Source organism: Carassius carassius, chromosome 23, assembly GCF_963082965.1.
Source record: "Carassius carassius chromosome 23, fCarCar2.1, whole genome shotgun sequence".
Lineage (NCBI taxonomy): Eukaryota > Metazoa > Chordata > Actinopteri > Cypriniformes > Cyprinidae > Carassius > Carassius carassius.
The window spans coordinates 28,553,335-28,576,077 of NC_081777.1; the positions used below are offsets into that span (position 1 = coordinate 28,553,335).

At 33.8% G+C, this 22,743-nt stretch overlaps 2 protein-coding genes across 2 annotated transcripts; one reads left to right on the forward strand and one right to left on the reverse strand.

Annotated features, from left to right (window-relative positions):
- Nucleotides 1-547: 547 nt before the first annotated feature.
- Nucleotides 548-9,110, forward strand: si:dkey-30c15.2 (uncharacterized protein LOC558938 homolog). Its single transcript, XM_059507187.1, has 12 exons — nt 548-692; nt 915-958; nt 1,976-2,039; nt 2,843-2,980; nt 4,303-4,410; nt 5,720-5,775; nt 5,914-6,033; nt 6,124-6,169; nt 6,256-6,327; nt 7,579-7,717; nt 7,836-7,906; nt 8,627-9,110. The coding sequence occupies exons 1-12, from the start codon at nt 660-662 to the stop codon at nt 8,774-8,776; spliced, it is 1,041 nt and encodes a 346-aa protein (XP_059363170.1). The 5' UTR covers nt 548-659; the 3' UTR covers nt 8,777-9,110.
- A 3,236-nt stretch (nt 9,111-12,346) lies between these two features.
- On the reverse strand, nt 12,347-21,336 carry neto2b (neuropilin (NRP) and tolloid (TLL)-like 2b). The gene is made up of 10 exons (XM_059507188.1): nt 21,082-21,336; nt 19,056-19,112; nt 18,741-18,884; nt 17,248-17,496; nt 17,067-17,114; nt 16,387-16,514; nt 15,208-15,436; nt 14,656-14,769; nt 14,183-14,313; nt 12,347-13,184 (listed from the first exon to the last, which is right to left on the reverse strand). The coding sequence occupies exons 1-10, from the start codon at nt 21,089-21,091 to the stop codon at nt 12,660-12,662; spliced, it is 1,635 nt and encodes a 544-aa protein (XP_059363171.1). The 5' UTR covers nt 21,092-21,336; the 3' UTR covers nt 12,347-12,659.
- Nucleotides 21,337-22,743: the final 1,407 nt, after the last annotated feature.

The window sequence follows — 22,743 nt, forward strand, 5'->3', positions numbered from 1 at the left end:
TGCTGACAGACACCAGTGTTTCCCACGGACTTGCAAATGCAAATTAAAAAAATAATAAAAAAATTAACGAATGATTTATAAGTTTAACCTGCGTTTATAAATGTAGGAAATATAATTAGTGCTCTTGAAATACGAAATGGAGGCGGATTTCGGTCCGCACTTTGAGAAGCACTGTTAGCCTATATATATATATATATATATATATATATATATATATATATATATATATATATATATATATATATATATATATATATATATATATAGCCTATATATATAGCCTATATATATAGCCTATATATATATAAAGTAGCGATTTAAAGGTGTTTATTTAAGAATGATATATGTTAATCTGCTAATATTTATTATAAAGTGTTATCACGGAGGTCGAGTTTTATGTTGTAGGCTATCTCCAAGGTGAAACATACCACACAACACCTGAACAAGGTCTGTAAGGTAAAACACACACAGTTTTACCCGCAAATACAGGGTTATGAAAGAAATGAGAGGAGCGCAGGTGAGCCGACAGACGTCACGTGACCAGAGGTTCAACGTCCAGGTGAGAGCGGGAGTCAGTCAGACAGCTTCTGTACACGACAGAACACACACAGCACACAACAACGAGCTGGCATGTAGTTCACAGAATAAATCTCTTCATCATGAATTCAGGCGGTGGACTAAATGAAGATAAGGTAATCAACCATTTCACAATTCATTATTCTTCTGAAGTCAACGAGAACACAATTTAAAACAGCATATCTCATTATTTGCCATTGCACTGCAGATAGAGGTACTTTCATGACTGTCAAACTTCGACTTGATGGCGTCATTTATTATTAAAATACAGCATAAACTTCACATATTAATGTTATTTATTTATTTATTTTATTTTTTTATCTTGATTGCTTACACAGACTACTATTTTATCTTGGATCTACGTCTCGACGTTGAGTTTAAGGTAAGAAATACTTAACGTTTAATTCGACTGCTGTGTTATCCAGCATTGTTTTACTATGAGCGCTTGCGATCTGTTGCTTTAATGGAACACACAAAGAGAAACCATTATTTGCAGCTGAAGTTATGCATTTGATTTGAGAGTTATTAACCCGCCTAACTCGCAGTGTGACTTATAAAAAGTGAAGTAAGGATTTTAGGAATTTACCTGTGACATAATAGAAAAACAAATGGGGCAACCCAATCTGTCTCCTGCAGGCTCCGTTGTGTTGAACTGTAAAAATCGTAGTAATTTAAAAAGAAATGTAAACATACTATAATATTAATATTTGATGGAATAATTAATAATTTTTGCTATCATAAAACAATGATATTCTAATTTAAAAGACAATATATTACATTTAATTATAAAACAGACATGTTTTTTGAAGTAAAACTATTATTAATTTTCTTTATAATTTACTGAAACAGTGAGTCAGTATTTATACAAATTGTATTTACAGTTAAAATTATGTTTAATATTGTTAAAAGAGGAGTCTATTTAAATTTAACACAGCACAAACAATCACATTAACATTTATAAGTTACTTTACTTTTTCTTGCAAATAAATTGTTTCCTGTGGCATTTTATGTTGTTTATGGCAATATTGTATGTCTTGTCTGTTTTGTGATTTGTGACCAACCACCGCAATGTTTTTAATAAATGACTAATAAATTTAACCAGTGTGATTAATGTGGTAACATCAAAAATATGTAACATCTAAATAATAAGTTTACACTGACAAAACTAAATGTGAGTGTTAGATGAGACTGAACTAATTCCTTAAGATTGTTTTTGCAGCTTACTTGCCTACTTTTCACAGTGTACGAGAAAAGGACAGGCCAGAGACAGCGAAAGTAGAATTCTTAACTTGTGTCTCATGCGTGCTTGTTGTTCATTACATTTAACACATTGCTGCACTCAGTGTTAGCTGTATGAATCTAGTTTAAGTATTTTAACCACTTTTTCTTTCTGTTGCAGTCTGATAGGTAGTTGTTCTGTCATTGTGGTCTCCATCATAAAGAGAAGGCATCTCAATGAACAGGTGAGTCACGTAGACAGAGAAGGGAAAGAATAATATAAATATATAATCTAAAATTGGAGGGAGGGGGCGATTCAAACTTTATTATTATTATTTTTTTTAGGATATCAAGCTACTAGCTGAAATAAACTTTTTTCTAATTATTTTAGTTCATGTATATTTTATTTTAAGGGAAAAGGATGGTTTTAGATGGTTTTAGTTAGCTAAAATAACTCTGATCTGTATGCAATAGTGAAATTCCATCTTGGGGAACAAATCTGATCAAGCCACCACACTGTAAAAAAAAAAAAAAATACAAATAAATAAATTGATTGTAGAAATGTGTTATTTTATACAGCTGTTTTGCCTGTATTTTGCACTCTTTGTGTTTTAGGGTTAACAGAAATGTGCTTAAAAATACTTGATAATAATACTTGCAAAAAAATTACCAGTACATTTTTTCAACAATGCACCCTCTTATCAGGCACATAAAATGCCTACTTGAATATTTCCATCAGACAATCTGCATATTTGAGTGGCAATGAGGCAGAATTTGATGGATCTACATTCCCCAACATTTAGAGTACATACATTCCCCACTATTGATGCAAAAGTCAATAGTGATGGTCAATATTGGCTAACTGTGGGCCAGTGCACTCAGGCATAGGCTGAGAATGAAAACTAAATCTGATTGTCACTGCATTCAGCTCTCTCCTTCAGATTCTTTGCAAAGTTCACCAAAACATTTGTAAAAAATATTTCTTCTCACTGAATGCAGCATGTTCTTCATGTTTTAATGTTTCTCTGTCATTGTCCTTGTGTTACAGGCAAAGCCTCTTCTTCAGCTGGCACTGGCAGATTTCCTGGCATCGCTTGTTTTGATGATCACCGCCATAATTAATTTACCCCGTGAAATCTGGTCGTTCAGTGAAGAGATGTGCAACTACGGATTGCCTTTATCTTTGGTGAGAAAACGCTGACACTGAAACATGAAATTATTCATAGCTGTTAGTTATCTAATCAACACGATTTAGGATAACCTGCAATAAAAGTCTGAAAGTAATTGTCAACATCTCAAACCGCTTCTGAGGATATCCACACTACATGCGCATATTCAGTGTGCAAAAACAAATATCTCTAAGGTGTATGACACACAATGCCCTGTACCATGCATTTGCGTAATAATGGCCTCGTTATGCAACGACTTCCTTGAGCAGCTAAAAAATGAACATCTCTGTAACAGTGAGACATTGGTGTAGAGTTACACACAAGATGTTTATTCAGTGCTTTTAGATTTTCTGCATTATTGTGTGTCGCCATAAAACAGTTGAAGGGCCACATGCATGCACATTTTGTATAGAACACTGAGTCATGCACTGCCCTGTAAAACCCTCATTTGACACTGAGCTGACACAGTAATACAGTAAAAACATGAGTGTATTATTTACAGGAGGATACCCACTGAGAGGTCACCACAGTAAAGGAACTGTTTATTAATACGGCTTAAAACACAGTCAGATGTTTGGGCACATATTACGAAATGTCATTTTTATATACACTACTAGTCAGAAATTCGGACTAACACAGATGTATTTTTTTATGCTCAACGAGGCTATATTTATTTGTTTAAAAATGCAGTAAACAGTTGAAATATCATTACAATTTAAAGAAGTGTTCTCTATTTTAATCTACTTTCAAATGTAATTTATTCCTGTAATACAAAGCTGAATTTTCAGCATCATTACTCCAGTCTTTGGTGTCACATGATCCTTCAGAAATCATTCTAATATGTTAATTTGCTGCTTATTATATTTTTTTCAGGACTCTTTAATGAGTAGAAAGTGTAAATAAACAGCATTTATTTGATATGGAAATATTTTGTAACGTTATAAATTAATTTACTGTGACTTCTGATCATTTTAGTGCGTATTTGCTTAAAAATATAAAATCATATTTACTCCAAACATTTGAGTGGTAGTGTATATTTCATGTACATAATCTATTAATAATATATAATATACATGTATATAAGACTGAATTAAATTTTATTGTTATATATTAAATATACATAAAATATTGAAATATTTTGGCAGAATTCTACAGGTATTCATGCACATGTCATATTTGTCCAAATGAATTTGAAGCAATGCAGCAAAAGCCTTTAAATTGAAATGTCAAACATTTTTTGTTTAAATCAAACAAGTCGTGTTGTGTGTGTCCAAACACTTCACTGTGGAGCTGTGAGGAACTTCAGTAGTTTAAGCATTAACTCTCTGTCTCTCCTCAGGCCTTTTACTGCGTCTCATTTCTGCTTGTCATCATTTATGCCTGTGAGTCAGCACATGCGTTTCAGGGATGGAGGGAAAACCCAGTGCAGGAAGCCTTGGAAACCCAGGTGAGCAGGGTTTCTGCTCATAAATACTTACTCTCCCGCAGTCTCCATCACTGATATATATATAAATCAAATCAGTGTCACTATTACCTAACATGACAGCAGGTATGAATGCTTGCTGACGTAGCAGTTTGGCAAAGTCTGAGACCTGTCAGGCTGTGCCACTTTCCTCCCGTATTTTCTTAAGTCTCATACAATTATCTCTGTTCGGTGCATTTTGTAGAAATACCCCTGGAGTTGTTTCTACCTGACTGAACCCTTGAGATCACTAAAATCACTTTGTAACCTAATTTATTTCAGTCTTATTAAATACTATATTCAACTCAAAACCTTTTAATTTTGATCAGTGTAATTACCAACTAGAACTAAAAACATATTTTTTTTTTAATTTAAAATAACATGCAGTATGTTGGAGACTGCTAGTCTCCAACATTTCTAAAATGTTGTTCTAGTCTAATTTTAAGTAAAGTAAAAATAAAAAAAATTATTATATAAACTATATAAGAATATTTTAGAAAATAGAAAAAGTACTAAAAAACACTGATTTGGGTGATACCACATTTTAAAGTTACCTATAACAAAACAATTTTACAGTAAATGCTTAAGACATTAAGATATTTTTATGATTAGAAAAAAAAATGGAAATTGTGTGTTATAATATACACTACAGTTCAAAAGTTTGTCATCAGTACATTTTATTTATATTTTTTGAAAGTGATTAATACTTTTATTCAGCAAGGATGTGTTTAATGGATAAGTGACAGTATAGACTCATATTGTTAGAAAATATTTTAATTTTAAATAAATGCTGTTCTTTTTAATTTTTTATTCATAAACAAATCCAGAAAAAAAGTGAGTTTTCAGAAAAAAATAAAATAAAAAAACACATGAAGCAGCACAACTGTTTTTAACACTTATAATAAATCATATTATAATAATTTCTGAAGGATCATGTGACTCTGAAGAAATGATGCTGAAAAATCAGCTTTGATCACAGGAATAAATTACATTTTAAAATATATTAAAACAGAAAACCAATATTAGAAATTGAAATAATATATCACAATATTACATTTTTTTCTGTATTTTTGATCAAATAAATAAAGCCTTGAGGACTACAAGAGACTCCATTAAAAACATAAAAAATCTTACTGATCCCAAACTTTTGAACGGCAGTGTGTGTGTGTGTGTGTGTGTGTGTGTGTGTGTGTGTGTGTGTAGATAGATAGATAGATAGATAGATATATTTAGAGACAATATACATGAACACATCCTACTTATATTCTACTATTTTTTTCTTGCATTCATTCAGTTAGCACAGTTATCACTCAGAAGGAGGAGGTTTTGTCTGATCTATGTCATTGCGTGGTGAGTAGTTCTGGTTTGCTTTCATAAATGCATTTAAATGATTTATGTAAAACTGTAAATATGATAAAGTAATGCTTTGCAGTAATTTTATTGCAGTCTTTATGTAATTATCTGTATGTTTACTTATTATTGCTTTAGGCTTGTACCAATAATTGGATACTTTATCTACATTCGTACCGTCCATTACATGGAAGCTACTGTTACACCAGGACAGATGCCAACTGTCAGCAGTGGACCCACCCCCAGGTTCTGCAACAGGTACAAAAAAGAGTGTCTCTTCTGTATGTGAGCATCTGTATGTACATATCTGTGTCGTTTTACTTCATTCTTGTCTGATTTCTCTTGCAGCTGCATTCTCTTCCTGCATCTCATAAATGACTCTTGCATAACAGTGGTAAGAAATGATTACAGGCACCATCAAACGAGTTCAGCTAAATCACCTCTGAAGCTGTTCCCATCATGCTGTCTTTTGCCCAACAGGATGCAGGTCATGCTAAATTCATTCAAATTTTCACATTGAGCAGTGTGTTGACGGTCATCATCGTCTGCACAGTGAGTGCACACAAGTTTATGAATAATACTAATCACATCATTTGACACATACACTCAACCAAAGGATTATTTGGAACACCATACTAATAGTGTGTTTGACCCCCTTTCACCTTCAGAACTGCCTTAATTCTGCGTGGCATTGATTCAACAAGGTGCTGAAAGCATTCTTTAGAAATGTTGGCCCATATTGATAGGATAGCATCTTGCAGTTGATGGAGATTTGTGGGATGCACATCCAGGGCTCGAAGCTCCCGTTCCACCACATCCCAAAGATGCTCTATTGGGTTGAGATCTGGTGACTGTGGGGGCCATTTCAGTACAGTGAACTCATTATCATGTTCAAGAAACCAATTTGAAATGATTCGAGCTTCGTGACATGGTGCATTATCCTGCTGGAAGTAGCCATCAGAGGATGGGTACATGGTGGTCATAAAGGGATGGACATGGTCAGAAACAATGCTCAGGTAGGCCGTGGCATTTAAACGATGCCCAATGGGCACTAAGGGGCCTAAAGTGTGCCAAGAAAACATCCCCCACACCATTACACCACCACCACCAGCCTGCACAGTGCAAATTGTAGCCTCTTTTTCCTATCTGTATTGGAGATGAGTGGTACCCGGTGGGGTCTTTCGCTGTTGTAGCCCATCCGCCTCAAGGTTGTGCGTGTTGTGGCTTCACAAATGCTTTGCTGCATACCTCGGTTGTAACGAGTGGTTATTTCAGTCAAAGTTGACTCTGACCTCTAGCATCAACAAGGCATTTTCGCCCACAGGACTGCCACATACTGGATGTTTTTCCCTTTTCACACCGTTCTTTGTAAAACCTAGAAATGGTTGTTCGTGAAAATCCCAGTAACTGAGCAGATTGTGAAATACTCAGACCGGCCCGTCTGGCACCAACAACCATGCCACACTCAAAATTGCTTAAATCACCTTTCTTTCCCATTCTGACATTCAGTTTGGAGTTCAGGAGATTGACTTGACCAGGAACACACCCCTAAATGCATTGAAGCAACTGCCATGTGATTGGTTGATTAGATAATTGCATTAATGATAAATTGAACAGGTGTTTCCTAATAATCCTTTAGGTGAGTGTATTTTATCAGTGTTATTTACCATAAAAATCCATAGGGGCTGCATGTCATGTTTGAAATAAATACCACATGGCTTGATATTTTAGAATAAATACTTTTGGTCACTGTAGGTGTTTTATGTAAAGAATCTCTTGTAATACGCTTCTCTCATCCTGTAGGTGGTGTACTGTAAGTTAGAGAGCTCTTATAGGCGCTATGAGAACACAAGCCTGATCACAAGGATACAGAGACATCCAGGTGGGATTTGGCCTTCGGCTCGATATATGATCCTTGTTATCATTTTCTGCTGGGCACCAGGTCAGTACAATAACACAAACATGTTCTCAAATGCCACACATATACAATATATGCATATTTTTCCCTAAAAGGTTGTAATTTTTTTTATTGAACTAAATGATATTTTAAATTTTTTCAGCTCTGCTTCTCATCTGTCTGTCTTTCCCACAACCTAGGATAAAACATCTCTTCCCTCTCTATGTCATACAGGTAAAGCATGTTTTCTAAAGCAGAACATATGTTAAATAGTAATAAATGATTTACTATTTATGTAAGATTAAACATAAGTAATGCATCTTTTAATTGACTCTTTCTGTAGGCAGAAAGAAGTTGTTGTCGTTATCAATGAGTCACTGAATTGTGTACTCAACCAATTTCGTTAAAAAACGCTGATTCATTCAGGATCTAAATGAGTGACTTTCTGTACAAGTAAGTTGTTCACTGTTGAACTGTTCACTCAGCCAATTTGTTCAAAAACGCTGATTGGTAAAGTATCGAAACAAGTGACTTTCTTTATGAGTAAGTGATTGAATTGTCAGTCAACTGATTCATTTAAAAACACTGATTAATTCAGGAATTAATCGAGTGACTGTATGAGTGAGTCACTGAATCATTCATTCAGTTGATTCATTCATAAACTGGTTCATTCCAAAATTAAACAAGTGGCTGAATGAGTGAGTCATTGAATTATTCCCTTAACCAATCTGTCCAAAAAAAAATAGATTTATTCTGAAATGAAAAGGGACTGACTGGACGAGTGACTCATTGATTCATTAACCTTTGATTTGTAACAAAGCAAACAAACACACAATATTGTGTCTAAAATATATAGTAGTTATTTAATATAAACTTCTTGTATAAGATAGTTTGAGATTGATAGAAACAGACATTTTAATCGTGGAATATTTTCTCCCATGTGCTGCTGTACAGGCGCTGTCAGTGTCACTCCAGGGTTTTCTGAACAGTATTGTTTACGCATGGAGACGACGTAATTTCAGAGACGCCGTGCTGGGCGAACGTCTGCCTCTCATGGACTATTCTAGAACCTTCTTTGACCAATCATTAAATGAGCCATCATGAGATCACAGAAATCATGTACATGCTATGTGTGCTATCATTTTCAAGTTTTCATTTACAAATATGTTTGCCTAAATGTTTTCTATTTATTTATATATATATTTGTGATAACCGTTGATAGAAAATGTTATATATTTTGCTGCCTGCTGAACAGTAGTCTACTTAAAATGCATAAAACAATAGTTTTAGTTTTTTAGTCTCGAAAAGACAAATTATTAGTTGATTATTTTCAAACCATATTTTTACCTTACTTACAAGAGTGATATATAGTAACTGTATATTTGATATATAAGATGTTAAACAGCAGTTTTGTTCAATAAATATCTGTGTAAAGCCATTGGCCAGTAGTTCTTGACTGAACACTTGACTGAAATGTTGCTGATTCATTTCTTACCTAACAATGACAAAGCAAAGTATGCAACAGAGCAGTGCTCGTAAAATGTGTCCTGTGTGATATCATAAAGTTCTTCAGTGCAGAACAGGATGATCATGTCACATGTTGAGTCCACAGCATGAACAATCCTTTGGTTTCAGGTTGCACACAATCCGATCCAAAACTGAAAGAATAATGAATAAAACCCAGATATATTTCAGTTGTGGTCGATTATCCATTATGTTTATTGTGTTTAATGCAGCATTACAAGGGCCATAAAACTGTAACGAGTGGAAAAACACAGGATCATGTGGTCTATTACATAAACGTTATATAATTTGTTGATATCAAAAGTGATAGCAAAATTGCTTCATAAAAACATCATCAAGCAGGCTAACTTTTTTAGTGGCTAAAAAAGGGATCCAAAGCCTCTCATACTGTAGATCATATTTACATAAATAAGGATTTAAACAGAATTCTATTTTCTATTTGGCAGCCATGCTTAGTATTAAATGCATAAAACCTGAATGTTCAATCAAAATACAGTTTTAAGACACCTTTGAGCAAAGCATTTGGCTGTCTATATTGTTGAAAAGAATGACAAATTACTGTTTTAGTGATCATTTGATTACAAAAACTAGTATGCACATAAAGTATATTTATATGGGATCAGCCCTGGGATTTCCCTTTAGCAACTTCCTGACTCAAACAATGAAACTGACCTAATTTCACAAAGTTTGTCTGCGTTATTTCTAGATTTTATTAAAGAAAAATGCTCAAATGAGGAAAGCATAGCATTTTAACTGTAGCATCATGACTTATTAATTCACAGCAGCAGATTTATCTAATATGTAAAAGCAGATGACTGTTTCTGTAAAAAACACTGGAAAAAAGCATCTTTTAATGATCACAAACAGCCATTTTACAGTCAAAAGACAATAAATCTATGCATTAAGGGTCTTATATACTGTATGTTTATTTATGTTCATTTTTACAGTCTATCCTGTCAAATATATGCTACTGTAATAAAAAAAGGCTCAGTGAGGCATGAAGAAAACAACTGGAGATTTACTGAATTTAAAATAAAACTCCACGTGACATCTAAAGTGTGACATGACAAACCATGCATGAATGGTCAAGATTACACTAACATGAGGGCTTCAGATTAAAGCACATGAACAAAACCAACAAAAATGGAAAAACGGCAAAAAACATCTGAATTGTGTTAGAGAGAACCAGACGAGGGGAAAAGGGCATGGAATTTCTGTACAGTTTAATTTATGACAAAAGTTATTATGTCTACAGTCATAATATGGTCATAAAAAGTCCTTTGGCTGCACAGTGATGTCAGACAAAATCATTTATATGGGCAGTTTCATGTGCATGTGAAAAATCATTGAAGAAATTACTATTATACCCCAGTTTTCTGGTTACATATTTACTGTATGTTTCTTTTATTATTAAAAATTGGCATTTTACATTGCATATAACAACAATAAAAAAATAAATGTCTAAGGGCTGTTTTTATGTGAAGAACTTCATACTAGAATAAAACTTAATTAAACATTAAGGATTCAATTACAAACTAGAGCATGTGCTATATTGTGCATACAGTATGCAATATAAACATGCAAATACAGATCATATTATAGCAGTTTTATTTTTTAAAAATGTTAATGACATAGATAAGATATATATGTTTTTGTATCACTGGGCCATTATTATAGTTTTTAAAAAGATATTTTGAATTATTATTTTATATATATATATATATATATATATATATATATGTATATATATATATATATATATATATATATATATATATATATATATATGTATATATATATATATATATATAAACAAATATATATGACAAATATATATATTGGGGGGGGGGTCATTTTTATTATGGTTTATGTCTATTTTAAATAATTTATATTTAAGGTTTAGTTATTTTAGTACAAGTTGAACTAAATGAAACTAAGAAATATTGGCAACTAGCTGAAATTAATCTTATTTTATTTTTTTTTTCGGTTAAGTTTCCGTTTTTTATTTCAGTTAATGTTTCGGTGTAAAAAAATGGTTTAATGGTTGTGGTTTTAGTTTTGGTTTTAATATACTTTAATAACCCTGATTCAAGGGGCGGCAAAAAGCAGGTACTGAGAAAGACAAGAAAACCGTTGAAATAAAATAGTAAAATAATAAAAGAAATTCAAACATTTACAGCTATGTATTATATTATATTAGTGAATTATATGACTTCCGCTCCACTCGGAAGTCCATATGAGGGAGCGCTGTTGGACCAATGAAAAAAATAATAGCGAAAGTAGTTATTTCTGTTAAAACATGATATTTATTTTCACTGAATTGTGTTCATGTGACAATGCTCTTGGTAATCCCAACAAGGCTATGTCATAAACAGCACTTTAGAAATGACATACTCTCCTCAATAAACCTCAGTGAGCATCACGCCTCCTTTAAAAACACAACCACATCATCAAACACCACAGCACAATCCAACCTACATCAGATTAGATGGGTTCAAAGAAAGGGGAAAAGAAATAGACACAATCCACAGTCCTTCCTCCCATCTCTCCACACAAACTGTCTACTAATGAAATCATCCACAAGACATCGGACAACATTTACTTCACCAAGAGCAATTTGTGATGATTTTTCAGAGGTTTTATCTCTAGAACTCAATATTTACACTATAATTAAATTAAATGTCAGTAATAACAGTAAAACATTTATGTTACAAAATATTTATATTTCAATACATCTTTTCAACTTTAGATTAATTAAAGAATCATGAAAAATGTATCAGTTTTCCACAAAAATATTAAGCAGTACAACTGTTTCCAACTTTGATAATAATCAGAAATGTTTCTTGAGCAGCAAATCAGCGTATTAGAATGATTTCTGAAAAATCAAGTGACATTGAAGACTGGAAAAATGATGCTGTAAATTCAGCTGCGCATTTTGAAATATATTAAAATAGAAAAATGTCATGTAAAAAATGATACTGTTTTTACTGTACCCCAAAGCTTTTAATGCTAGTGTAAGTCACTGCATTAAACTATCAAAATGAATTTATTAGTAACAAAATCTTCTAGTTGAAAAACCAACAGACATGAGCTGCTGATCATGAATATATGCAAAAATCGGGATTAATGACTAAGAAATCAGGAGCCCAAATATTTAATTAGCAAAATATTATGCAAAATGTCATTCCATGGCCAGTAAGAGATATTTAACCACTATTGGCAGGTGTGATAAAAACTTAATTTCAGTCCTGACCTACATAATCTGGTTTTGAGGAATGAGAATAACACCAATAAAAAAAAAATACTGTACTTGTCTTGAAATCAAGTATAGGCAGGGCAAAGGTTTCAACGACAAGAAAAATGTTGAAATAAAATCGTAAAATAATAAAAGGAGGTGTAGGCAAACATTTACAGCTATGCATTATATTATTGAATTTTTACACAGCAAATAAAGTGTCAGCACTCAGAAGTCCATAGAGAGAGAGCGCTGTTGGACAGGGTTGGCATGATTACGTACCATCACCACGTTACGTCCACGGCTGATAAAATCATTGTAGCCGATCTCCTCCATCACCCGTTCCTCCAGCCCCAGCTCCTCATCTTCCAGTGCCTCTCTCAAACTCTGGGCGCTGTAAGCGTGAGCGTGTGGGTCGTGTGTGAAAGCGTGCGAGCGGAAGCTGCTCCTGCCTCCGTCGAAGCTGCCCCAGCCTCTGGCCCCCACAACCGTATTCATGTCATCAGAGCCGCGCGAGAGATGATGCGCTCTGCTTGCCAAGATGATGGAGGCGGCGCTGCTCGGAGCGCCACAGTGATGCTCGTGGACGCAGCGGGACACGCTGGAGGAGTGGCGCAGCTTCTGCAGACTCTCCAGCTCCTCCGACAGATCCTCCGGCAGCTCTGCTTCCCTCATGGAGAAGAGCTCGTACTGAGGAGGCTCCAGCACCTCCTGCATCTCTGCAGCGCTGAACAAACCCTTACGGCTCAAAACCTGCAGCAGACAAATACACATTAGCAAGGTAAATATTAGTGTATCATCACATGAATCACGTAACAAATATTAGGGTTTAAATCCTTAAAGTGAGTTCACAGTGGCATTAACACCACATTTTACTTTTCTAATTATAAAAGGATATTCAAAGAGAAAAAAAAAGTTCAGATCTAATTACATTTTGATAAGAGATCGCAAAGACATTTTGGTTAAAACATTTAAATAAAATGCTTAATGAACACGCACAATGTGTGTGCATTAAATATATAAATTGAGACCTTTTTAATTATTCTTTAATTAATTATTAATTGTAATAAATGGCTTTTTGGCATTATTATCCATGCTGTCATGTAAGGCTGCTTAGTCCTGGCAAGAATCATACTCGTGATTATTTTGGTCAATATTGAGATCCCTGTTATCTACCCCAGTTAATTATTGAAATATCATATTTATTAAACATAAAAAAAATATTTGTTTAAAAAACAAATCAAATAAAATATGAAACTATTAAATACAATACATAATTTTACATATACACATGTACATAGATGTATATATATATATATATATATATATATATATATATATATATATATATATATATATATATATATATATATATATATATAAATTATTAAAAAAAAATGAAACTAGGTATATTATTTAAGATTATTTATTTATTATAAATATTTACATATATCTTGCTCCTGCTCTTGGTCAAACAAATAGCACAAAGTCACACCAATGGCTGAGTCAATATGGCTGTGTCAGGAAGCTCAAATAGACAAATGCACTGGTAATGCTTTGATAGCGCCACAGTGTTTGATTTTTTCAGGAGAATCAACCTACAAATGGCTTATATTTGTAGCTGAAGAAAAGAAAGAAAAAAAAAACATTTACAAAGCTGAAAAAAAATATTTAGAATCTCTATGTGTATTTCTGATCCCTGTATGAGGCTGTTAATTTCTCCTCCTAAATGATGATTTTGATAAAGTCACCTTTTTTCTCGGCTGCTTCATCTGTATAAATACAGATATGATGAGAAGAAGCAAGACCACACCAGACGCCACTCCAATCACAGTGCTATGAGTTTTACTCATGTGTTGGAAGAAACTTTTAGACTTCTTTTCTGAGAGAGACAAGGACATCAAAGGCTAAAGAATACAAGTGAGAGAACAAAATGAAGATTTCTCCACCTAAATGAGAACAATAACATTAAAACTGAATTCTGAATACTTATTACTGCTTAAATAACCAGGGTTCATGACGTTTCTGTACACCATAATAACCCATGATGTCCAATCCTTCACAAAATATTAATTCAGCATACATAAATATGTGCTTTATCTACAATTTAGTAAACATAAGGTAATTGAGATCATACCCATGAAGTAGGGACAAAACAGTTAAACTATCCATTAAATTCTGAAGAAAGCTGGTTGAAAGACTGGCATGTGAGGGCAAACCATACCTTTGCAGTTGTTCTCGTCCCAGGGAAAAACACAGTTCTGAACACCATTACAAACCAGAGTGTTGTTGATGCACATGTTGCTGTGACAGAAAAATGTGTTGGCCAAACATGGAGCTGCAAAACAAGAGTTTTTAATGAGATGCAAGTCACTTGGATGATGCATTACCAATGCAGCCCACATGATGGACCTCTCACACAACAGGAATGAAATCTAGCACCGCTGGTCACTCTAATTGTGTTTGCCATGCAAAACTACTGAAGCACAGTGTTCTGACTTATTTTGGTAAGAAAAAGATGTTTTTGTGTGTTACAGATCTTTTTTTATAGTTATAATGAATTCCTAGAGAAAGGATAAAGGAAAATTTCATCCAAAAAGTTTAAACAGAATGGAAAATTACATTTGTGAGCCGTTTTTAAATCTCCTTTTGCATTCAATGGATAAATAAAAGCATATGGTTTTGGAACAACATAATTAATGACAGAAATTCCATTTCTGGATGAACCATCACTTGAATAAAAGTGCAGAATGTAAGAAGGCCGATTAGTGCTTACGTTCAGCAAAGACCGTGAAGAGCATACGGAAGCGGCTCAGTTTGCTGGTCTCGTCGGCCCACATTCTGACCACACCCACAGCGTTGTCAAGCGTGATGTCGTTGGCAACAGTACTGCAGAACTTGGCCTTTAGATCTTCAATGGCATTACTGCCTTCATAGATTGCAACAAAGTTCTTCTTACACTCATTTGAGTTCTCCAACTGATAGTCCAGAAAGCGGAGATAAATCTATGTGTGTGATAGAGAGACAGTTATACAGTATATACAGTTAATGCCACTGTAAGTATACATATATAAAGTTTTATTCTATGGCTGTCTGAAAAACTGTCTGATTCTGATCACTCACAGCATTCGGTTGCTAAATATTTTTATGTCAAGCTGCCAAACTGCATAATTATTCATTTTCGCAGGCCACCTATTTCCTGAATATCTGTGTTTGACTGATGGCTCTACAGTGACTTACTTCTTATACAATAAAATAATTTCTGCATTTAATTGTATTTATTTATTTGGTAAAAAACAAAATTATAATTTATTTAAATGTGTGTATATATATATATATTTTTTTTTCTTTTTTTTTTTCTTGTATTACAGTTAATTTATATTTGTATTTATTATGATTACTTTTTATATTTGGCATAAAATTACTTATTTTTATGCATATTAGTATTTTTTTTAAATGCATGATATATTTCGTATTATTTTGAATTTATTTGTTTTTCAGTTGAATAATGTTTGAAGATCAAGAAAATCCTCTGTTAAAAAAATGTTCAATAAATGCACGATGTTCCAAAGTTAATAAGTAATTGTGGTAGATGATTATGATCTCAGTGTTTATCAAAATAATCACGATTATGATTCTTGCCAAAACGAAGCTGCTCTAAAAGCATGGATAATAATGGGGAAAAGCCATTAATTAAAATGAATAAATAATCAAATAAATAATTAAGAATATTTAAAGTGTACTCAATTGAAATATTTAATGTAAAAGCCAGTCATGATGTGCATATTCATTGAGCACTTTGATAGAGGGGTTTATTTAATGATAGTAACCAGCTGACTGCATGTTATCCTGTATCTTACACAATTTCATTCCAAGACTCGACATCAGTGACTGTACATGATCCCTTACAAATCTGTGAGAGAAACAGCTGTTTCATCACAGCTGCATTACTAACCTTAGACATCGGTGGAGCTCGTATGGTCCAAATACAGTCCAGTGCTTCCCCTGATTTCACCTTGTTTTCCTCCTCAACTTGACTAGATCTGATTATACCATCTGATCCAGACATTTCAAACTGACAGTCTGACAGGAGGAGACAGTTAAATCAATATTATAGCATTAAAATATTATAACTATATATCTTTCAAGTACTTGAGAAGAGACCTGAGGATCTCCAGACAGCAGCTGGGAAAAGTAATACTAATAAATTCTAGGGCACTAAAATATTCAGGAGTTTACATAACCGATGCACTAAAGATGGAATTTACATTTATATTTGTTGGGTGCAGTAACCATAGCAGCTAAATAAGAGGGTGTGTGAAATATCATTCCGATTCAATAGCAAATCATTTAGAAAAATCTAATCTAAAGTACTTTAATAGCTTTAAGAAAAAGTCTTTTTTTTATAAGGATGTGCTGCTAAATCAGGTTTAGATTGTAGGTTAGCAGAAATCTAAAACACATTTGCAATAGACCAGTATAATTTTTCAATTTTCAATTATTGAGCACAAACGTTTACATATGTAGTCACTAGTCAGTGAAGAAGCTTTTATCCAAAGCAATAAGTAGACAAACACCTTGAAATAACCACCACCCGCACCATACTACATACATACTGTAAGAATTTCTGTTTACCTGGAATGGGATTCAAGAGTCCCCCAATATGGAGATGAAAGTCAGGATCTGGACTCAAGAAAGGTTTTCGATAAAAAAAAAAACAAATGCGAAAAAAAAATACAAATGGAAATGAGAAAAAGTGCATTCAAGTAAAAGATTCTAAGATTTAAATGCATGAAGATCTGCAAGATGCATTTACCTGCAGTATATGAATACTCCACCCTGAAGCCCGGGCCCTCCAGCTCCTCATCGCTGGTAAACCTGATCCACATGAAGCGTCCGGAGGAGGTGACAATTCCTGGACTCTTTGCTCCGCAGAACCGATTAATCAAAGGAGAGAAAACAAACGGCCCATCACGGATTTCAATATTGTCAAAACGGCACTCAAAGGACGGCTCGATGTAGTAGATGTCATCGAAGTCGAGCTGGATTCTCTTCCGTGGATGGGCTGAAGTGGATGAGAAACAGAGGTTACAGCATGAATAACTGTTACGACTGAGAAATATATACCACTGTTCAAACGTTTGGGGTTGGTAAGAGGTTTTTGAGAGAAAAAGTATATTATGTTTACCATGGCTGCATTTATTTGATAAATAAAATTCAGTAAAAACAGAATTATTGTGAAATACAATATGGTTTTAATATATTTTAAAATGCAATTTATTCCTGTGATGTAAAGCTGAATTTTCGGGCATTACTCACATGATCTTCAGAAATCATTTTAAAAGCTGATTTGCTGCTTAAGAAACATTTCTTAACATCAATGTTGAAAACAGTTGTGCTGCTTAACATTTTTGTGGAATCTCATACTTTTTTCATGAATCTTTAATAGAAATCTTACAATATAAATGTCCTTTTTTTGTAATTTTTGATCAATTTAAGGAATCTTTTATCTTTTATTAAAGGATTAGTTCACTTCCAGAAAAAAAAAAATCTAATAATTTACTCTCTCCCATGTCATCCAAGATGCTCATGTCTATCTTTCTTCATCTGAAAAGAAATGTAGGTTTTTGACGTTAGCTTCAAAGGGCTCTTTATGATCCCAGCCAAAAAAAAATGGTCTTGCGAAACAATCTGCCATTTTCACAAAAAAAACAAAAACCTACAAAACTACTTTTTAACTACAAATGCTTGTCTTGCACTGGCTCTGAGATGCGCATGTGTGTCCTCACGCAGGACATAATCATGTTGAGAAGGTCACAAATGCTTAGTTCTTCGTCTGTTTAAAAAGGTACAGTAGGGCAAAAAACTCCATCTCATTTTCTCCTCCAACTTCAAAATCGTACGACATCGTGGTTTTTTCTTTTTTTTTTTGTAAAGGGCATTTGACTTTCTGACTTTCCTTTGTCACACATGATCTTTCCAACATGTCCACATAATGCGTGAGGTAGAACTAGTGAAAGAAGAGCATTTGTAATTAAAAAAAGTCAATCGTTTCATTAGATAAAACCCATATTCCTCGACTGGGCTTGTGTAGAGCCCTTTGAAGCTGCATTGAAACCTCTTGGGTTTCACTGAAGTCCATTATATGGATAACCTTAATCTCTTTTCGACTGAAGAAAGAAAGACATCTTTGATGACATGGGTGTGAGAAAATGCAAGTGAACTAATCCTTTAATTCAGCAAGAACCCCAAACTTTTGAATGGTTCTGCGACAAGTAGGACAGGTATCTGTGGAAGCGAGACTCATACCCTCCAGGATGTACACACACTCCTTGTTTGGTGGGTAAGTGTTGGGGTAGTTCGGAGAACTGAATGATCCTCCATTTGCCGTCTGGATCAAAGTACCGCAGTGAGCCGGTTTCTTATCCTCAACATCCACATTCTGAGGCAAGGCTAACAGGATACACACACACACATACACACACATAAGATGATCTACAATAAAGGTAATGTTATTAAAGCAAACCAGATGGGAAAGACTCATTAAATGTTAATTTCTTGTTCCTGTTTCAGTCTCTCTCACACACATGTGGCTTTGCGTGCGAGTTCCCACTTCAAACAAACCTTGAGTTTTCTGTGCCAGTGCGAAACCCTCCTCTATCAGGATGAGCAGAACCAAGGCTGCAAGAAAACCACAAAAATGGGGTTTGTTTACAAAGTCTTGGGCATCTTGGAGTGGTCTTGGACATTCAGTGAACGTTTCTTAACAAGATACACACTATGAAGAAATCAAATACAACTCAGATAGCAGATATGTCGAAAATGTAAAAAGAAGTCTCTTATGTTTACAAGCCTGTTATTACTTGATCAATAATGCAGTCAAAAGAGAAATATAGTTTAACACTTTAAAATATATTTTTAAATGTAATTTATTCCTGTGATGCAAAGCTGATATTTTCAGCATCATTACTCCAGTCTTCAGTGTCACATGATCATTCAGAAATCATTCTAATATGCTGATTTGCTGCTCAAGAAACATTTAGCCTATTATTTTTTAATCGATATTTAAAACAATTGTGCTGTTTAATATTTTTGTGGAAACAGTGTTAATATTTTTGAGGATTCTTTACAAACAACATTTATCTACCGTAATATTAAAACTGTCTTTACAGTCAATTTTGATCAATTAAATGTTTACTTACTGAATAAAATGTTTCACTTCTTTAAAAAATAAGTCAAGCAGTCTTGTCTAAATCAACTTTTGACTTTTTATGTAGGTTAGTTCTTTGTTCTGTTCTGTAGCGTTCTGGTAAATATAAATGCAACCAAGGTCTTAACGGTTTTCATAATAATATGAACATTATAACATTCAAACGCTTCACTAATTAGTTGTAATTACTGCTCTACCACCACATTGTTTGTTTTACTTCACACCTGCTTATACTGCTATTTCTCTGCCCTTAAAAACAAGATGTTCACAGTGAGATGTGGATGTTCAGGTCACATTCATCAAGCCTAAAATAAAATTTAACAAGCTCCCAAACTCCTGATCCAAACATACAGAGCTGAAAATTCACAAGTTTTATTAAAAGGAAAATGACACCAATCTAGGATCTGATCCCAGAACGTTTTGCAGTCAGAGTTTAAGCTCAACGGCAAAGTTTGCCAATGATGTGATTTTCATCACATAAGGTATTGAGAGTTAGCTTATCAAACCAATTCATGTAATTTCATCAAACAGGATAGGAGTGAAACAAATCAAATGAAACCACAAAACAGAACTCTAAAACTTGCTTGAGTTTTTGATGTTGTTTCTCACTAAAATAAATGGGAATGATCCAACTGCATCAGCCTCTTCAAGCCATTAGAGATTATGACTTGAAGAATGATGTCATGAATGCATTTCTAGGATATGTGGTTTGATTAAGGGTTTGTAGAAGAGCACAACATCTGCTCTATTTTCACTGACCAACATACAGACTGTGGTCAAAGCAGACATTCAACCTAGTTTGATATAACTTTACTAAAGGCTTTCTGTGCTGGCTGATCAAACAACAGAGTGAAAGCCAAGAAATAATTCTGTTTTGAGCTCTAAATGAAGTTATGAGCTGGATGTATGAAAAGCTAAATTAATTCAGACAAACTTTGATTTAAAAAAAAAAATTACTATTGTATTACCATGGTTGCATTAAAATGCTATGGTATTTTAGAGTGACATGTAAATGTAGGCCTACACTGTTAAATGTCAACCCATTACAATTGAAATCTTAAGTTCCATGGTTGCATTAATTTTTAAAAGCCATAAATTCCATTAAAGGTTATCTTTTGCTTTTCCCACAAATTTAAATTTGATTAATAGTGAAGAAAATCAATGTTGACACTGAAAACGTATAAAGCTGATAATAACTGACAAATGATTGTGTCAAGTTGAATAGAGGAAGACATGCTATTATGACAGTTATTAAAACAATTATGATGAATCTGATACCATCACTGTACCATGGTAAAAGCACAGTGCTTAACTGTAATGTATACATGACATATTCTCAAAACATCTTTGACATTCGCGCATATATGTTGGCGTCATATTTACAAAGACAAAAGTAGCATTCATTAACAATGAAGCAACATAATTAAAACATGAACTCACCTTCATGCATTTCCACTTTCAGTAAACACTTTTACTCTGGTGAGATTTTGTTATCTACATTATAAACGACATTAAGTTAGAGCGTCGCAAAATGGCTCTGCAACAGATTTCATGAATAAAGAAGCATCTTTGTCCTGGAATAAATTGGAAAAAATCCATTTGAAAGCTCAAAAAAAAAAGCACCAAAACAAACTGTAGCCTACACGCCGAGACGTTTGCAGACTCCTGAGTGACGCGCTTCTGGAAAAGCAGTTCTCTTTTTGATATTGAAGAGGAAGAAGGCTCGCCTCATGAATATTAATTAATTCCATGACCTAAACGCGGGATGTGCAATTGATTGGCTGATAGGCACTTAATCTGAACCATTCAACTGCTGATTAATACTCATGAATATTAATAACGCGGCACAGAAGCTGCACCTGAAGCTACACATATTCTACGAAAATGTGTATTTACAAAGGCTTTTAATGATGCATAAACAAATTATAGTTGCAGCAATATATATATATATATATATATTTTTATTATTATTATTATTATTATATATAACCATAATAAATAAACGTTTATATTGCAGATATTTAAAAATATATATCGTCTTTAATCTTCAATTATAAAGCATAAATGTGAAATAATTAAATTATACATAAAAATATTAAACTATAAATTAGAAATTAAATATATACAGCCGCACACAAACTGCTTTATTCACTAAGGGCTGAGGTAAGTCAGAGCTGTAAGTACTATCTATTAGTTATTCAAAGGCAGGACAGAGTCTGCACCGAGTTGTCTTAAGCTCTGTAAAGACGTCTTGGGGTAGTGTTTGTCAATCCTGGTCCAGGAGGGCCACCAGCACTGCATGTTTTGGGTGTCTCCCTTACTGGACACACATATTTCAGGTCTTGAACCCTCTATTAATGAGCAGATTAGTTATGTTAGATTAGAAGGCATCTAAAATGTATAGTACTCCAGCCAGGACCAGGATTGAGAACCACAGCTCTAGGAAGATTACAAAGAAGCATCCACATGACCTTAGTAATATTCACAAGCTAAGTCTTGATAGTAGGATTCATAATATTGCGGATGGGGTCTGCACAGCTGTTGGAAACAAGGGATTTGAGACTTAACATTGGTATCTCGGAGGGGTCTGTCCCACCCATGAATGCTTGATAAGCAGTATGTGGACTGAACTGATGAAGCGTGTCGCAGAAGCTGATTACATGGATGCTGTAAGGAAGGATATGAATTCTAATAATATCTGACTTTCAACTTCAGATCACACAATGCATTGGGTGTCAAGGTTTGTCGCACACTACAGCTTTAATAACCTTTAAACTTGGCAAGTATCACTATTATTATTGCTCATAAACCCTTGTATTAAAGAGGCTTCGACGTGGGGATTATCTTAGATCCATCTAAACTGGCAAATGTTTAAAAATATTTCCCATAATTGTATTTTGAAAGATTAAATTATCATCTTCATTCTATGCATGTTAAATAAATGTTTGGTTAACTGCGATTAAGTTGACACCATTCAACTGTTGATTAATAAAACTTGTGAATATTAATTATGTCATGTGACTGTTACATCAGGTTATGTAGCAGAAGGGAGTCAGCAAAGAATGCATATAAAACTATACATATTCTATAAAAAATCTACAT